At 25.5% G+C, this 18,775-nt stretch overlaps 1 protein-coding gene across 1 annotated transcript in view; it reads right to left on the minus strand.

Moving 5' to 3' along the window:
* The window catches only part of LOC105366017 (T-complex-associated testis-expressed protein 1), a 28,235-nt gene extending 19,568 nt beyond the window's left edge, over nucleotides 1–8,667 (minus strand). The window contains exons 1-3 of the mRNA XM_011504323.1: nucleotides 8,503–8,667; nucleotides 6,789–7,064; nucleotides 3,406–3,597 (exon numbers count right to left, since the gene is read on the minus strand). Coding sequence (XP_011502625.1) covers nucleotides 3,406–3,597; nucleotides 6,789–7,064; nucleotides 8,503–8,549 — 515 coding nt within the window. The 5' untranslated portion in view covers nucleotides 8,550–8,667. The remainder of the gene's footprint in view (nucleotides 1–3,405; nucleotides 3,598–6,788; nucleotides 7,065–8,502) is intronic.
* Between the last annotated feature and the right edge of the window lie 10,108 nt (nucleotides 8,668–18,775).

Here is an 18,775-nt window from a genome sequence, read left to right on the forward strand (position 1 = left end):
ATTTATTTCTAATAGTTATCATATTTTTAAAAAAAAACAAAAAACAAAAATTATAATAATTAGGAAATGTAGAATGTATAATAAAGTATAATAAAAACTAATATGAAATGAAGAATAATTATATATTTGATTACGATCCAATTAGACTATGTTAAATTGTAAGTAAATTATTTTATTCAAAACTTTAAGAATTCTTATGTAACTAAAAGTAGAACAAACTTGTATTCAATTTCCTATACAAATTTTCTTACGCATGAGAAACTTCTGCAAGTTTAATTTGTATATTTGTAATTACAATAGATAATTGAAAATCGAGAATATGGTTTGTCAGAAGTTTTAACATTACTTGAACAATTTCAGTTCAGACTGAAATTAAATTCGATTAAATTATCAACCAAACCTTAGACAATGAATTAAAGAAATTTAATAATTCTAATATTTTTTTTTGTTTTTTGTTTTTAATTTTTTAATTCAATGATTATACTAAAAACAAAATTTTCAGGAAATTATTAGACAGAAATAGTATCTGCTGAATATTATAGCTTATTAAGTTTATCAATACTTCTAAAAAAATTCATTAGTGACTTCACTTAGTGTATTTTATCAAAGACTATCAATTTTATAAACGTTATATGAAAATTTTACTAACATATATGTGTTATATCTGCCTTTATTGAACAATTTCAGTAGATTATTGGAACGGATTATAGTTAATTTATTCTTTTGTAAACAAAATAAATTTGAAATGGAATGTATTGTTTAATGTCATCATCACTTTCAATTTATATAAATACCAATAATTTTATATAAATATATTATCTAATAGATATCTTATCTAAAAATAATTTGTTGGAAGAACTATTCCTAATTAATAATAATGTTCGATTTAATTTAAGCATTAAAAAATACGTGCAATCTAAAGGGCAGCCTTTTGGAGTCAAAGTTTTAAATTTAGTAATTACTTTTTAATTAATTACGAAACCGTAATACTAAACTATTCAACAAACATTAATTTTTTTCATTAATTTTTTAACAATGCCAAAAATGTTTTTTTAAAAATCAGCCTGTAGAAAATATTAGAAAATGTTTAGAATGAGGTCAAAATAAGTACAGAAAATCGAGGTTTCATTAGCCACAAAATACTTAAATTTTAACAGATTGAATCCTTATACGTAGGCAATCGCATTGGTTTTATGGTCTTGCCCGTCCTAATAACACTAAATGCAATATTAACGGAAAAATGCAAACACGAAGGTGATTGTTTAGAATGGTTGGCTTGGGCGAGGCCCACTTTCCGTGCCCTGCCTTATTTGAGGTGCATGAAATGTTAATATCTACATTAAAATACAAGTATATGAGCAAAAATATGCACTTTAAATAATATATATATATTTCAGCATTTGCCGTTAATCAGCTCAGCTAATTGGATATAATAAATGATATTGTAAAGTCAGTTAACTTTTCTTTTTTATATCCTTCATAATACTTTCGTTTGCTCGATATGGCTGTCATAATGAAGAATAAGACTAAGGCAATGTACCAGAGTAGGAAAAGGGGAAAATATCAATTAGCGCCTTTACTCAATTGGGGTTCTGCACTTGTATGTTAAATGGTAAAAAAATTTCTCCAAATAAATGTATTTTATCTTTAAATAAACATATTTGAAATAATTTATTTAATGGACACATAATTAATGTGCTTATAGAAAATTAAAAATTCTAATGTTTTTTTTTACATTTTTTATGAAAATAGATGATGTTCTACGTAGGTACATAATTTTTTTAAATAGAACTTAACGAAATTATTAATATATAAAATTGAAAACATTTTTATATCTTTGCAAAATTAAGAAATTTAATATTCATTTAATTATGGACTGCATTTCGATTTAATTTACATTCTTATTTCTAGAAACTTTTATAATGTAAGATACATTGAAAAAACTGGATGCTGAAAAAATGTACATATATTTCAGTTACATTATTAATGAGATACTGAGTTTTGTATTATAATTATTAATGCTTTTAACTATAGAATTACATATTAGTGTATAGGATGAATGTAGTAGTATATTACTTATGTTTACAGTGTGTGTTATTATAAGTCTTTCTATTTAAAGTTCAGAATATTAGATAATAAAAAATTCACACTGTCAAATTCAAATATATTCAAATTTGTATTTTTATTACATTTAAGAAAAATTTAGATATAAAATTATAAAAAATTTTATTTTAAATATTATATTTTAGATTATTAGTGACTTTATATTTTATATTTCGTTTAAAAAGCTCGTTTACAGACTTTGTATAAAAAATAATAAATTTTATATATTTTAATATTGATTCAAATATTTAATTTTTTACTTTTATAATAATCATAATGAATAATCGAAGTGTTATTTCGAGCTAACAAAAATATTCAGTTTATATATAATAAATTGTAATTTTTATTGTAAATTGATTTTAACAATATTTAATAATAAATTAATAAATATGTTATGTTAAATAATACTAGTCGATCTTGCTTTCAATACGTATAATAAAGATACAATATTGAAAGTGCAAATAATTAATTTCGACATCTCTTTTTTTGGATGAATACTCTTTCGAATAGTATGTATATAGTATTATAATATTCAGTATGCTTTTTTGTTCGTAGTGATATGTTATTCACAGGAAAATATGGGAAATAATGATGTGTAATAAAGTATTGTATGGAAGTATATTACCATAGTATTGTAGTATATCCTGCTTATTGAGTATAAATCAAAGATTATTAATTAAATAATTGTGTAATTCTATTATTCTAGCAAAAGAAATACTATAAGCTATATAATACGTTTAAAGTTATTAAATATGATAAAAATCTATACGTATAGAAATCTAAATTCTATATGTATGAGATTTAAGAACTTTTAACTCTAAATTTATTTTATTTTTTTTCTTTATTTTTTTTCCAAGAAAGTTAGACATAGCTATAGAATAAATATTAATGTAAAAGTAAAATAATTCCTATACTATAACGGCCATTAAAATACACTGAATGTATCTATGTATATATAATGTATATGTATGCACATCCTACATAATATTCAAGTGTTCGGCAAATAATTAATTGAATTTAACATATAAAAATATGCAAATTATATTTTGTACAACCGAGATTCAAGAAGCCCTAGAGCTATTCAAATAATGCTGAAAAAAATCACCTAATCGAAGCTCTTTATCATCGACCCTCAAGGCATCATTTCGACTAAGTTTAAAAGAAAAATAAAAAAAGAGAAGAGTCTCGGTTATGAAAATAATTCACATACATGCGGTTGACGATGAAACGCATCCACCTCAGCTAGGAAGTTGCATTTTATCGCGGGAAAAGACGCATAAAGGAGGGGGGAAGAGTACTTGCTTGACAGGTTGAAGTTGTCGGAGCTTGAGGACGTGTACGTGCTCATGTACGAGTTCGAGGAGTTCCTCGCACTCTTCGCGCAGCAAGTCGAAGTAGGTCGGATCCAGGTTCTCCAGGTACTCCCACAAATGACGCTCACAGTAAAGTCGCCTCCAGGAGTCTCCGTGATCCATTGGATCGTTCACCTTCCACCTTAACAACATCTTTCATATACACAGTTGCGTTTCTCGCGAGAGATATTCGCCAGAGGCATGTAATTAAATACTCGACACGAAATTTTAAAACGCTCTGGATTACTTTTCGAGGCTAACTACATTACGTTAAAGCTGAATTTATCATTGCTTATAAATAAACAGTTGACTAATTGAAAGCTTTTAAGGGATCATAAAAATGTAAGGTTTTCCATTAAAGTATATCAAGTGGACAACGGACTATACAAGCATGTAGCAAATAGAGACACGTGTACTAATAGATTAGGTACAGTTAAATCGCAATATAGAAAATTAAAACATGTGAAATTACACAGGAAGGGAGAGTTGTGACTATGGTGCCACACGCGGTTTTCTAGCTAAGCTCAACATGACACCGCAGGTTGTCCGCCCTAATTTGTGCCTGCATATTCATGACATGGAGTTGGTTGCGTGTCAACTGCGATATTTATTGAATTTGCCGTTTTGGCGCGCAGAACATTGAACTATAATGCCCAAGACGCGTGAAGTGGCGAATGCAGAAAGTAAAGGCTATTCGCATGCATTTATTTTAAAATTATGCTATTCTTAGAAATCAATATTGTTTTTATTGCGTATATCATCAATATTGTTTTATTATGTGTATCACTATTTCGATTTGTAAATAAAAAGAAAGGGTGAAAAATAAGAAAAGAAAATAAATAAATAGAAGAAGTAATTTACTTTTTATTCTCAACGATATTTATATCTGAGGAATTTACATATCGCTAAATATGTATTTGTTATTGACAATATCTCTTTTATATTATACTTGTGATACATAAGCACATGCAATTAAATTTAGAAATTATATACTAAAGAGTAATCAGTAACTGTTAGAAGTTTCACAGGTGTATATTTATCGCTCTTTTAATTTTTTAGTTTATCGATTGATATTAAATTTTTATAAGCATGACAATATAACAATAAATAAAATATGATTCTGCAATTTAAATGAATACTTTAAACAAGAATATTAATATAACGATTAGTATTGTGAATAAATTTAATTCCAAGATCCAAATTATTGAAATTATTTTTATAAACTTAAAATTCTTAGTACCTCGTCAATACAATAATATTATTCACTATATTGTGTGCAGTTACAACAGTATCCAGACACGTATAACTGAATTTTCAAAATATATGACATTTTAATGCTATTGAAACTTTTTCAAAGCCCTACATATTTCTAATGTATATGATAAATTCATCTGTTAAATAATAAAATATTAAACATAATTGGTCTAATTCTATACAACATTAATTATTTTTCAATGCGCAATTTTCTCTAATATTATTTTATTAAATATGTAAGATACATCAATATTTGTTAATTTTTAATAGATATTATATAACATGAATTTTTTGGAAATATTATATTATTAGACAAAAAATTTAACGAATAAATGTGAATTACATATTTTGGTTATTTTCATTTTTATTTTTATTATTTCGATATTATAACATTTTAGTTTTTATGAAATTATATAAAGTTTAAACCATTCTAGCATGAAATATTACTTGAATAAACTACATTGAATAAAATACATTAACAATGTCTACATTAAACCTCTCGATTTTCAAAACTCGGAATATTAAAATAAAAACAATTATTTATACGATTGATAAAAGAACTCATTTATTACTAATTATATATTTTCCAATCAAAATCTGTTTGAAATATATTATCGAAATAAAAATATAAAGTTTTCTATAAAAATAAAATATTCTAAAAAATTGTAATTTTTATTTTTTCAATTAAATTATTTCTAAACTTCAGATCAGCATTATGATAAAGTATGTTATTTTTCTTTTTTTCCTTTAAATTAATTGCATCTATTTATATCTAACTTTCACCTAACTTTATATTTATATCTAACTGAAACGATTATTAATAAAAGTTGAATTACATAAAAATAAGTACTCTTCAATATAACGTTCATATAACTTCATTACTAGAATTTTCAATATTCAATATTCAATGAATCATCATGTATTTTTATTTTTAATTGAGATATTGCATCAATTTGTTTTAGTTTTAAAGTTTATTTTATGTATGTACTCTATTATGAAGAAAATTTAATGATATGTTGTTAATTTAACTTTTGATATTATATAAGAAAAATTAATAACCACATACAATGAATAACATATTTCATATAATTGTTTGACTTTAATAATTTTTCCCAATTCATGAAATCATTTAATTCTCTTCAAAAAAATGTATTATATTTAGTTCGTTCTGATACAATAACCCAATAAAAATTAAAAAAGGAAAAATTATAAAAATTACAAATACTTAAAAAAAATTATCTTAATATTTATATTTAGCATTCAAGTTTTTCAAATAATAAATAAGTTTGATTTGTATTTGTTAAATTGAAATTATTTTTTATCCAAGATTCATGCTGTTATAAATTTAGTTTATTATTTAATTCTTTTTACTGATGGTTACAAGAATTTGTAGAAACCTAATAAACACTACTATAATAAATTTTATTTATGTAAATTATTTCACAGAATCAATATATTACCTAAAACCTTAAAAGTTTTTGTTAAAAAAAAGTATTTTATCACTAAATGAAGATTCTTATTGATTCATTTATAATATTTATTAATTCTTATATTAGATTTCTTAAATTAAATTGATTTTGTCCTACCCTTCTTTATGTTTATTTGATTTTACGGCTTCATTTTCTTAAATTTTCATTAAATAAAAGTTGTGTTTTACTTAATCTTTAATTCATCTTTTAAAGAAAAGAACCTTCTTTTGTAAGTTTGTAGTGTATTTTGTTACATATCTTAGAATACTCCAAAAATCTTTTGAATAATTTTTCTAATATACTTAATTAAATTTATTATACTCTTATGATTCTTACTCTCCTTTATGATTCGTCCAATTATTAATATATTTACTAAATAAAGTTCATTTAGCTATGGTTCGTAAATATGCTCGAGTCATATATAGAACAATTATGTTATCATGTTCATGTTTATTTATAAGAGAAGAGATTATTTATTTAATATGCTCAAAAGATTAATTTTCCATTTATTCAAACTAAATACTGTTTAATTTAATATACTATCCACATTCAAAATTATTTACCACTTAAATAAATTGTAGTACTTAATTAAAGCATAGAAAAAAAGTACCTGGCTTCCGCGGCTCTTTGCCAATAGTGCTCGTACTTTATTTTTCGGAAGACGAATTTGAAATCGATGTCTAGGGGCAAAATTTCAATGAGATAATCCCGATCGACACCCGTTGGCAGCTCATCCAAAATCGGATTTTTGCACCAATTGGCTGCAATAACGCGCAGCGCTTGAATTTTGAGGTCTTCGGGTATGCCTACTGTATCCCATTTGTCATCTTCAGCTCGTAGCGTCCGGTCCAGTTCGCCCGGTAACTGCATTGTCTCTTCGGAGCATCTATTCGTCAAACGTCATAGAAAGCTCCGCTTAATAATGGAAATTAGAGCATATTACGAAGGCTTCATAACTCATTACCTTCGTATCAACTTAAAACAGTAAAAGGGGAAAGTGTGTTATATACAATTTCTCGAAATTACAATGTCATTCATGTTTTGATATGTGCTATGAATCTTAAAGTGGTTCTAGAAAGATGATTTTGAAATATAATTTATAATTTAAAATTTTTTAATTATTTTTTTTAAATGCAAAGAACAAGTGCAAGATTACAAACTCAACTTTATATGCATGTTTAGATTATTTAAATGTGAGATATATATGTTGTATATATATATATATACATATTCTTGACAAGTTTATATAATGTTATAAAAGAAATAATGCAAACATAAAAATGCTTAGTTGTTGAAAATATTTCAGTTAATAAAACTGTTCAATAAAAAACTAGTAGGTTCTTACTTAATATTACTACACCAATTATTGTTGTAGATAAAACGTATCTTAAGTTTTCAAGTTTCGCAAAGAATAAAAAGTAGCTTTATCGATAAATTTTACGGTCATATTCTTGTTCTAAGAAAACATTTTCTATGTAGTAACCAAATTTCAATTTGAAGTTAATAAATTATGATTTTTTAATATTTTAAAAATTAAAAATTTAATTAATTTCTTAAAAATCTTTTCTGAATTTAAAAAAAATAGATAATTTTATAAATGTGAAACTTACTTAAGTAAATTTCATTAATAAAATATTTTGCTTCACTATTAATAAATGAATAAATTATTTATATTAAAAAAGTTTTCGGAATGTTTTTAATATTGTTTATAAGATTTCTTTATAAGATTAGATTAGTAATAATAAATAATTAATAAATGTATAATATCTGACAACAATATATCCTACAGTTTCATTTTAAATTGATTTAAATTCAAATATTAATTTAAACTGACTCATCTAAAAAAATTCATAAGTAAAGTTTATAAAATTAATATTCAATATAATTTATTATAAATTAATATTCAATATAATTTATATTTATAAGATATTTCTAGTACATTCTAATAAAAATAATTAAAGTCGGATTTTATAATAAAAAGTTCAGTGTATAATATTAAGCACACTGTATACAATAAAAGTTACATGTGATGCGTCTTCCCAAAAATGAGTTAACTAGCGTAGAAAACCACTTTAAAAGTCTATTATCCAGAATTAATATAGTTAAATCAATAATTAATAGTTTACGATTTTTATTTATGGCTAGAAATATTATAACAGAAAAGGTTTTTCCAGCGCAGACGTTCAGCTCATAATAGTAGGGCACTTCGCAAAAATAATGCGCTTTCACCATTACAGCTTTTCTCATCACCTTCCAATTTGCAAAATCGCTATGAAAGGTAGAATTTCAAAATACATATAATATTATTGCATTAAGAGTCAAACCTAAAAGCCTCGAAAGCTTCAGTCGGCACTGTATGCGGAAGTCTCATGTTCCTCTATTGACCTATCCACTTGTGTCTGTTGCAGGAATGTCCCGAGGGCGTTGTCCACGAGGACTCTTTCAAGGACATCTACGCCAAGTTCTTTCCGCATGGAAGTGAGTATAGGGAGCGCTTAGGCAAAACTCCATCCAGCCGCATTTCCTGCAAGTCCGAGAAGCGGGGGCGATTTTGTCGTGTTACGAATGATTAACGCCCACTTATAAATGGATCACGCAATCATCCTCTCGCACAATGTTTTCTTCTTATTATGTGACAACCTTTGCATATTTCCTAACTCTGCAAGATATTACTGTATTGTATATAAGAAAATGAGCATCTATTAACGATCAATGATAATTAAAAATCATAAGGATTAATTGGTGTCCATTAAATTGTTTATGATATATAAGTATAAACATTTAATTTTCTTATACGTATATGTGTATATGAATAATTCTTATACCTTATAAATTATTTCAATTATTATTTAATGTCCGTAATTTTTGAAAAAGTGAGAATTGATGTAAATAGAGGCGATAATAGAATCTCTTATGGTTATACATACATAACTTAAATTATATAGGAGTAATAATTATATTATTAAAAGAAAGTTTATTTATTTCTTCAAGTTGAATTTTATAAGCCTTTAATAATAATATTTATTTATTTTAGTATACAAGTTCATGAATAAAAATCTATATAATCAACCTTTTTTCGATAAATCATTTCATAATTTTGATTCTGATTTCAACTTTTAGAAATATATCACAATCTTATATTGGTTAAATGAAACATATAAATAAAAAATATACTAAATAAATATTTTAAATACTTACAATCATATTCTTATAAAATTCTTTCTGTCAAACAATTTTCTATTATTTTACTCATGATGATATATATAAAGAATTTGAAAAAAATAGTAGCTGCCATAAAAAACTTAATATGGAGATGAAAAAATAATGTAATAGAGAATGTTTGTATTTTTTATGTTTTATCGAACTCTTCCCCACAATAATTATTTTTTCACTCTAATTGTCTAAAATCCAATATCAATTTATAAAAACTTCACAATACGTTCTATAGTGTAAAATAACACTTGACCAAATACAAAATTGTATATAAAATATAAATTTTTATATTTAGAATATATGAATAAAAATGTAAATTTCTATTTTTTATTCTTCTCATAAACATTAGAGATGAAAGTAGTATATGAATTTGTTATATTAAAAATATTAATATATGAATTTATTAGGCCGAATGTTCAATGAAATACCTTTTTTTCTGAAATAACATTTTCCATTACAAGAAAAAAAAGAAAAAAAAGAATTATGAAGTAACTTTTATATAAAAATTGCATCAGAGAATTGCATTTTCCAATTTTTTCCGTCGCTACACTGTTAGCCATAATACAATTACGTAACGAAATGTTCATCTTTATTTCGAAATTTCAGACTCCAGTCTCTATGCTCACTATGTATTCAAAGCATTCGATGTCAATTGTAATGGCGCTATAAGCTTCAGGGTAAAGTATAGATGGAAAATACATTCATTTCCTCCATTTCCGCTCATTTTTTCTTTTTAAACGAACTTTATAATAATTTCTTTACTTTGATAAGCTGGCTTTTAAAACTTTATTGTAGTTTTTCTTTCTAAGTCGCGTAATTAGATAATAATTTAACAATATATCTATTTTCTTATCATCACATTTATCACTTTACTAAATATACATATCTATTTTAATTATAAATAATTATTCATTATGTTGATAAAAGATAATAAATATAAGATTTTTAAGAGGCTATATATAATAATTAAACAAATAATGATAATATAATTTTATTTTATTATATAGTAAGCATAAATTAATATAACATATTATGTTATGTGTAATAAATTAAAGTGATAATAATGTTAAAAGAATAATTGGAAAGCTGCATTATAACTTTGTATTATGTAATAGAGAGACTATTTTTGCATTTCAATAAAAACGAGATCGTATGATATATCGAATAATATTTTCACGAACCATTTCCACAAATGGTTTTACTTACTCTATCGCATAAAATATTATTATGAAATTATTCAATAATGTCAGCAATAATTTTTTATAGTATTTTTTATACAATTAAAATTTTTTTTGTAATTCAGAATCATACATTTACTTTATCATAAGTATTCAGAAAAAATAATATATTTAATTTTTTTATTTAGATATTATCTATAAAATAAATTAAATGCTTATATAAAGAGCATTTGCAAGAAAGTAACTGTAATAATATCATAACTAGATTAAATTTTATAGACAATAATATAATTGTACATAAATTATACCTCTTATTTAATTTACAAGTAAAAAGTTATAAGAATGCACACTAAATCTCAATACTTTCCTTTATGTAATAATCTATTGCTACATATTAGCCACAAGTTAAATTAAACATTATTATTTGTAGTGAAGTAAACCGAAAGATATAACATTACACTTCCTACAATGAGTTTGTCAAAATATTAAAGTATTCCACAATTTACATTACCGAAAAAATCATAGACTACATATCAACCTACAACCACCCGCGCAATGTTAAAAAGATTTCAGCAAAGAGTATGAACTCTCACGCAGGATCTGTTGGTGACACTGTCGACACTACTACGTGGAAGCATATACGAGAAGCTCAGATGGACATTTAAGCTGTACGATATAAACGGGGATGGCTGCATAAGCCGAGGAGAGCTCGGGGAGGTCGTGACGGCGGTGCACGAGCTCATGGGGCGCAAGCACCGTGAGACAGAGGAGCGTCAAGCACGCGAGCAGCTTGACAGGGTTTTTCGTAAACTCGACCTCAACCAGGATGGCGTTATTACCATTGAGGAGTTCATCGAGAGCTGCCTCAAGGTTGGTAAAATTTGAATTTAACTAATTCTTCGAACAACAGCATTGCTGATAAGGGTCTTGACGCCACGTTGATTCATCCCAATGAGAACGTGTTCGGAAATCGATCCAAGAGGCAACGGGATAATTTTCGTTTATCTCGGCAATTCGATAATTCTCTAACTAGAACGCAATCGCCAATTTCATCACGAATCGGCTTAATTGTCCTACGTTAGACGTAGGAGCGCGATATTATTTACGTGGCTCCTCAACCTATTTAATCTCATTATTGGACAGAATAACGGATGAATTAGAAATTTTGCTCGAATCAAGTTGCCCTTTGACAAATTGACAGGAATAGCCTACATTTTTTTGGTATAATTATAATTTGAATTATAATTTCAATTTTTCATTCACATCTATACCTGAACAAATAAAATCGATAAAAAGAAAAGCATTTTTTATAATCATTTTGGCGGTTAATTGAGATAAAAATAATTTTACTTCACAAAACTATGTAGTAAATGAATTTTTTTAAGTACAATGAAAACATAAATATAATGCTTAAATAAATTATTCAATTTTACATCTTTTGTATCTTTTACATCTTAACAGCAGCTATAGTCACTTTTACATTAAGTATCATTTTATAGATACGTTTCATAGTGTGTATTAGAGACGTCACTTAATGATACTCAAATGAAATTAAATTTCCTTTGTTATCTGAATAAGATTTATACCAAATTATATATGAAAATACAAACGTATTTATTACTAAAAATATGATTCATAATAACGGTATTATCTTATACATATCAATTTGATATATGCATAAAATAAAATAATTACAATGTTCATATTATAAAAGTTTATGTATTACATTATAGAATATACATTAATGATGTAAATTAAAAATATTTACTTCGAACCGTGAAATGGTGATGAGAAAGTAATTTAAATTAGTGATGAGTAAGGAATTTAAATTGAAAACATGAGTCTCGATTAAAATTTGATGAAAATACAATACTTATGTAATATAGATATCTCATATTTGCATATAATTATTAACTCTGATATTAATAGTTGTCGTGTAATTAAACCAAAATAATAAAATTACTTACATTTGAACTGATATATTTTTATGTCAATTTTTATTATAGCATCAGTATAATTATTTTAATGCTATGCAAATATGCATAAATACGTGACTAAAATTGATTTAAATTGATTCAATGATTTACAAGTAGAAATTATCTGTGTATAATATTTAATTATGCACATTATTGTTAGTTAAATTTATCATAACTAATTATTATAACTACAGTTCTTTACGTTATTGTAATATTTATATTATGCATGTTTATTTTTTAGTGCATACATTAGTCTATATTTATTAATATACTTATTGGCCAATTGATCAAATGTTCTGATAATATTGAAATTAAAAACTTTGTGAAAGCCTTGTATAAAAGCAACTTAAGTTGGGCAGAACAGAAAAATTACTACAGCACGCGCAATTACTAAAAACTTAATCCATTACGTTTTGAGTGAGATAGTAAATAAAGAACATTATCGATGAAAGAAAACGATTGAAGATCAAAACCAATGTCCTTCAAATTGATAAAATGTTTGTTAAATTTTTGCCTATAGGATGAGGTAATAACGCGGTCATTGGCAATGTTTGACAGTGAGCTCTGATCTCCGGAGGATGGCGTTCCGAGCGTCAAAAGTCTGAATGCGCATTCGGATCGTGACATGAACTCTGAAAGAGTTCAGGACGAGGAGGATGGGACCTCGGCAGCGGCCTTCAGCAGTAGCCAAGTGGCTCTACAAGGCGTGGCCTCATCTTCGGGAATGTGCAACTCGCATCGAGGTCTTCCGAGCGATATTCTCTCGGCTACGGCAACCTGGTCAACCTTCTCCTCGTCCTCACCCTCACCGCCACCTTATCAGGAGTTCCGACAACGGAGTGCCGCCTCGACGAGCTCCACCACGCAATCATCGCTTCTTTGTTAAAAAACCTCCTGGGATGATCTCGAGGAAGTTTTCGTCTAGACCAAGATTATTTGGTATCGAGGCTTTCACCTTTATCAATTCTGAACAGACGAATGCTTTTCTCGACGTCACCACCTATTCGATCTCATTCGAATTTTTCGTGTTTTTTCAGTTTTATCGAGCGCAGCCTCGCGTACCTGAAAAGAGGTTAATGTGAAAATGAAATAAATAACATGTATTCCTGTTATGTTGGAGTTCTGGACATGTTCCAGGTTTGAGCCTTTTCCCTTATCATTTTAATAAATTTATCGAGCCGCCGGAAAAAAAGAGAAATGGGTGCTGATTTTCAACCACGTGTCCTATAAATATTCGAGGATCTCTTAAATTGTGTATCATGATTTTTAACTACGTAAAAGTTATGGTTTTTGGAGATCTTATGAAATAAGCGTAAATAAAAATAATGAAATGTTGATGAGAGTAAATCTACAAAAAATAAAGCAAAATACTCAATTAGGAATTTCAAATCGTGTGTAGCGAAGTACCATGTGCGAGATAAAACAACAGCAGAAATATCACGTACACGTATATACGTGGTAATACGAGTTTTTAGCGAAGGTTATCTTTAATAGTTTTAATCTAATTTATTATCTTATCGATGGCGCTCAATGTGCTCGTGTTATAAGCAATGAAGTTTTCGCTCTTCTTGCGCAAAGTTAAATTAACTAAATAATGCAATATGTCTCAGATATGAGGGTTCGATTACGATAAGTTCATTTTCTATTAATATAGAAAATTCTGAACTTTTAAGTAAAATAGTTCTATTATCTCCTCAGTAGCGGCTAATATTTCAATGTACGGGAAAAGTGGCAGAACAATTGAAGGCAACGAAACTAAGAGCAGATCTCAAGAAATAATATACCGTAGAGTTGCACTGAAGAAATAATTAAAGGGAGGTAAGAAATAAATAATAATTGCACTAAATAACTAATGAAGGGAATATTAACGATCTGCGCTACGTTACAAAGTATGATGAAATGTGCCAAATCATATTAGGAATAAACAAGGCTCGATTTAATCGAAATAGATGATAAAAAGAATAAAAATAAAACTAAATGAAGTTAATTATAGAAAATATATTACATATAATGTGTGGCTGTGAATCCTAGAGCGTCCAAAAATATATAATAACTTAGTAAAGATAAATATAAAATGGAGCACATGTACGTGGCAATTGACGATGATCACATACAGTGCTATTAGAATTATAGAATTATATTTATATTATAATGATAATTATAGAATTAGAATTATAATGCTAAAGGACATGTATCTCAATCGCCTATATAATTCAGAGCGCCAAACTAAAAATTTCAAACCAACATTATTAATGGGTAAAACGTACGCAAATTTTAATTATCACCAATTTCTTCAAATTGTCTAGGTGCTCGCGCGATACAAAGATAATGAAATATCAAAGAAAATCTCTCGATGAAAGAAATAGCAAGAATGTAGTAACAGTGCACAAACAAATATTATTCTTAAATCGGTATTAAAGATATAGGCGAATATTCTTATGCAATATTCTTGTACACACATCCATATCCACACCCATTCATCCACTCATACACCCACACATACAAGCGGGCATATATATATATGTGTGTTTGCATAAATACATATTATACAATCTAGAATACAAATAAATCGAAGAATAAATAATAGAGATATATGGTCTACACCTGATAGGGAAAATTACGCCGTTCTATGGTCCATTACATCATTTATTCATTAGCAAGCTACTAAATATCCAAATTATCGATAGTTCACTTCACTAATACAATTTGATTGAAAATTTAATGAATAAGTAAATAAAATTAACCTGTATCTTTAAAATGATTTTGTTCACGTGTCATATTTAATAAGGCTAAATTGTCAAAGTCGATTTATAAAAATTCAAGAAATGATTTCATCAATAATTTCATATTATATTTTTATAATTACCTTTCTAAATGAAAATTGATAAATTAGTAGAAATGAAATTATCTATTACTGGATTTTTTAACTTTATGTTAGTGTTAGTTAAAGAATTTTCATAACAAAATTAGAAATCAATAATTTGAGCATCCTGGTTAAAAAAACACTGTACTAATTATATCTTATACAATGAAACAACTTTATGTTGATTATAAAAATTAGTTTTGTAGTATCATAAGTAATTAGTAACAATAAATGGATACAGAAGATAAAAATCTTGTAAATAAATCTACTATATAAAATTTTAGAATATTCTAAAGTGAATATACTATTATTATTCACATAATGAATGAATACCACGTTAAATAAGTATTTTTAAATAACTTCAAAATATTCGAAGGAGACCAACTAAAGAGAACGAAGAAATTTCTTTCTCGTATACACGCAGAAGCTCCTGTTATTCATCTTAATTGAGAGGCTTAAAAGTTGAATTATTAATAAGTGTATTATTTGTTTATATATATTATATATAATATAATAATAATATTAATAAGTGTAAATGTACGTAAGTGAAGGGAAAAAACAGGAAGATGCAAATGAACGTTGTCTATCAACCGAACCTCCTTTTTTTTCTAAAACAAAATCTTAGATTGAAGAAATATTGTGTATAAAAATATTGATTAAAATAAAAAAATGTTTAAAAATATTTATTTACATAGTAAAATACTTTCATTTAAATAAATATGTAATTTCATTAATATAATTGTATTCATACAAACTCGGTCTGAAATACAACAGATTACAACACTACAAATATTTATGGATTGATTGATATTGATATTTTCATTAATATAATATATTTTATTTAATATAAATGAAATTTTGCATTATAATAATAAGAACCTTCATATTTATCGTTACATAGGTATTTGTGAATGCATAAATATTTAAGAATGTATTAGTCTAAAATATTATTGTCAATTAATATTTATATCGTAACAAATAAATACCAAACAAGTATATAATTAATTTAGATGTTCATTCTTAAAAAATATAGTAATTTTTAAATTAATACAGCCATATTAATTTTTTTTTTGTATAGATAAATATTTAGTTATTTAAGTATATAAATAGTTTTAGTTTCAATATTTAGTTTAGTACAAGAATATTTATAAAAAATATAAGATTATAAAAAATATAATCTTAAATTACATGCAACTATATTTTTTTATGAATTAATTTTTTTTTTTTTTATAAATTTAATTGAATGAAAAAGATGTTTTACTCATTAATAACTTTGTCAATCTTTTACGTCAGAAATTTATCATAATTAAATAAATAAATATATTTTATTTTGACAAAAATTAAAAATAAATATTTTATTTGGGTAGGCTAACTATTTATAATGTTAATTGAAATATTTAATATGGTTTCCAGTAATTTTAATGACGATATAGAATATTTTGAACTAAGTTTTTTACACAATAAAAATTTAACTAAAAATTGAGTAACTGTATTTTATATTTATATTTTAAACACTCATATGTAAATTTTTTTTATTACCGGAACGAAAAGACGTAGCAGTTGATAACAGCTAACATGATCATCTGCTGAAAAAATAATTAAAAAATTTGCAATTTAATAACTGTCATAAACATTGTCACTCCAGTATATTTATTGTAATTAAATAAACTACAGATGATTGAGCTCGGCCACGATTAATTTGTAATTACATAAAATGAAAGGGAAAAATTTAAATCATAACGAATCAATTTTGTAAAGTTCGGGTCAGGATAGATAGTTGATTAAGCACTTTAATAACTATTATCAACCATTATATATATAAAAATAAATAAATCAATAGTGAAGGATCGATAAAAAAATTAATAGATAAAGAGAGAAATAAATATGTTAATTAATATATATATTCAATTTATGGACTAATCAAAGAGATTCGTGATTAGAAATGTGGTCTTTTGGCCGATTTAATTTTCGCGTTCAATGGCATTCAATATTTCTTTCATGCTTTCCTCGTTATTCATATAAAATAAATTCAAAATTATTTTTCTATAATTATCCCGAGTTTTAAAAATCGGAAAAATAATATAATTAACTTTTTATTTTAACCGTATGTTGTTTTTTTATAAAATTTAACAAATATGAAATTAATCATTTATTTATGGTTTTTTTTATTTTAATTTAATTTTCATATCAATTTTCACCTTCTGTAAACTTCATAAATTATTTTCTTTGCAAATGCGTTACATTTTGAGAGAAAAATTATTTATGCAACTTCTCTTATAGAACTTTAGTTCAAACAGTAACACTGTTTTAATACTGTTTTATTTCATTATCTCAATTTAATAATATAGATTCTGCAATGTAGTAGATATAAATCAATTAATTAAAATTAAATTAAATTAAAATTAAAAATAATTAAAAAGTGAAATATCATCAAACATCAAATTTATCGAAATATAGCCAAAGAAAAGATCGATATGAGTAAAAAGTACCAAATTAATTTAATTATTAAAATCGGCACTTGCATAATAATTCAATTAATTTGGCACTAATCATTTTAAACAAATAAATACAAATATTTTCGGCATTTGTTCTTGGTATTTATACTTATTCTAACAATACAAAAAATATTATATATCCTTTACCGAAATCAATACATTTCTATTTTCTTAATTACATCTCGACAAATGCTTGTATCCATAAAGCAAATCCTACATGTATTGTGCAAGCATAAATAAAATTTTTTTTAATTTGAAATCATTTATTTACTAGCTTTCATGAAAATTTCCAGAAATGTGTATGACAAAAATAAATATCTTCTTTTTCCAAAAATACTCACATCAAAAAATTAAATTCTTGTTATAAGATTGCAAACTATAGAAGGTCCGCTTCATCTTCAGCTTCATGTATAATTAGTAAATGTTTTAAGAACTCCATAATCTTTCAAATTAAATTTATTCACACTTAAAATCGACGATTCATATGATTATAGTCAACTAGTTTCTAGGTTACTATAGCCATAATTAATTGTATGATGTAATACAGGCGAAATGAAGGAAAATGGACCGACTTTTGTATAACAAATGTATTATTAACGAGTTCAAAATAAAAAATACCCGTGTAGATTAAAGAAAATTTGTATATTCCGAGAAATTGAAGAATAACTTACATGCAAATCATTAAAAGCATATTCATAACCATCTTGTTTGTTTCCCTTGACAACAGAAACACTTCTCAATTATAATAATCTCAATTAAAATAAGATACTACTATTTATTTCTTCATTTTTCTTTTACTGCTAATTATTACTTTTTATTTGTTGATTTATTGTTTTTATATCATATGGTATTTATTTTAGAATAATCGGTCA

Source organism: Ceratosolen solmsi, unplaced genomic scaffold (genome assembly GCF_000503995.2).
Source record: "Ceratosolen solmsi marchali unplaced genomic scaffold, CerSol_1.0 scaffold10, whole genome shotgun sequence".
Taxonomy (NCBI): Eukaryota; Metazoa; Arthropoda; class Insecta; order Hymenoptera; family Agaonidae; genus Ceratosolen; species Ceratosolen solmsi.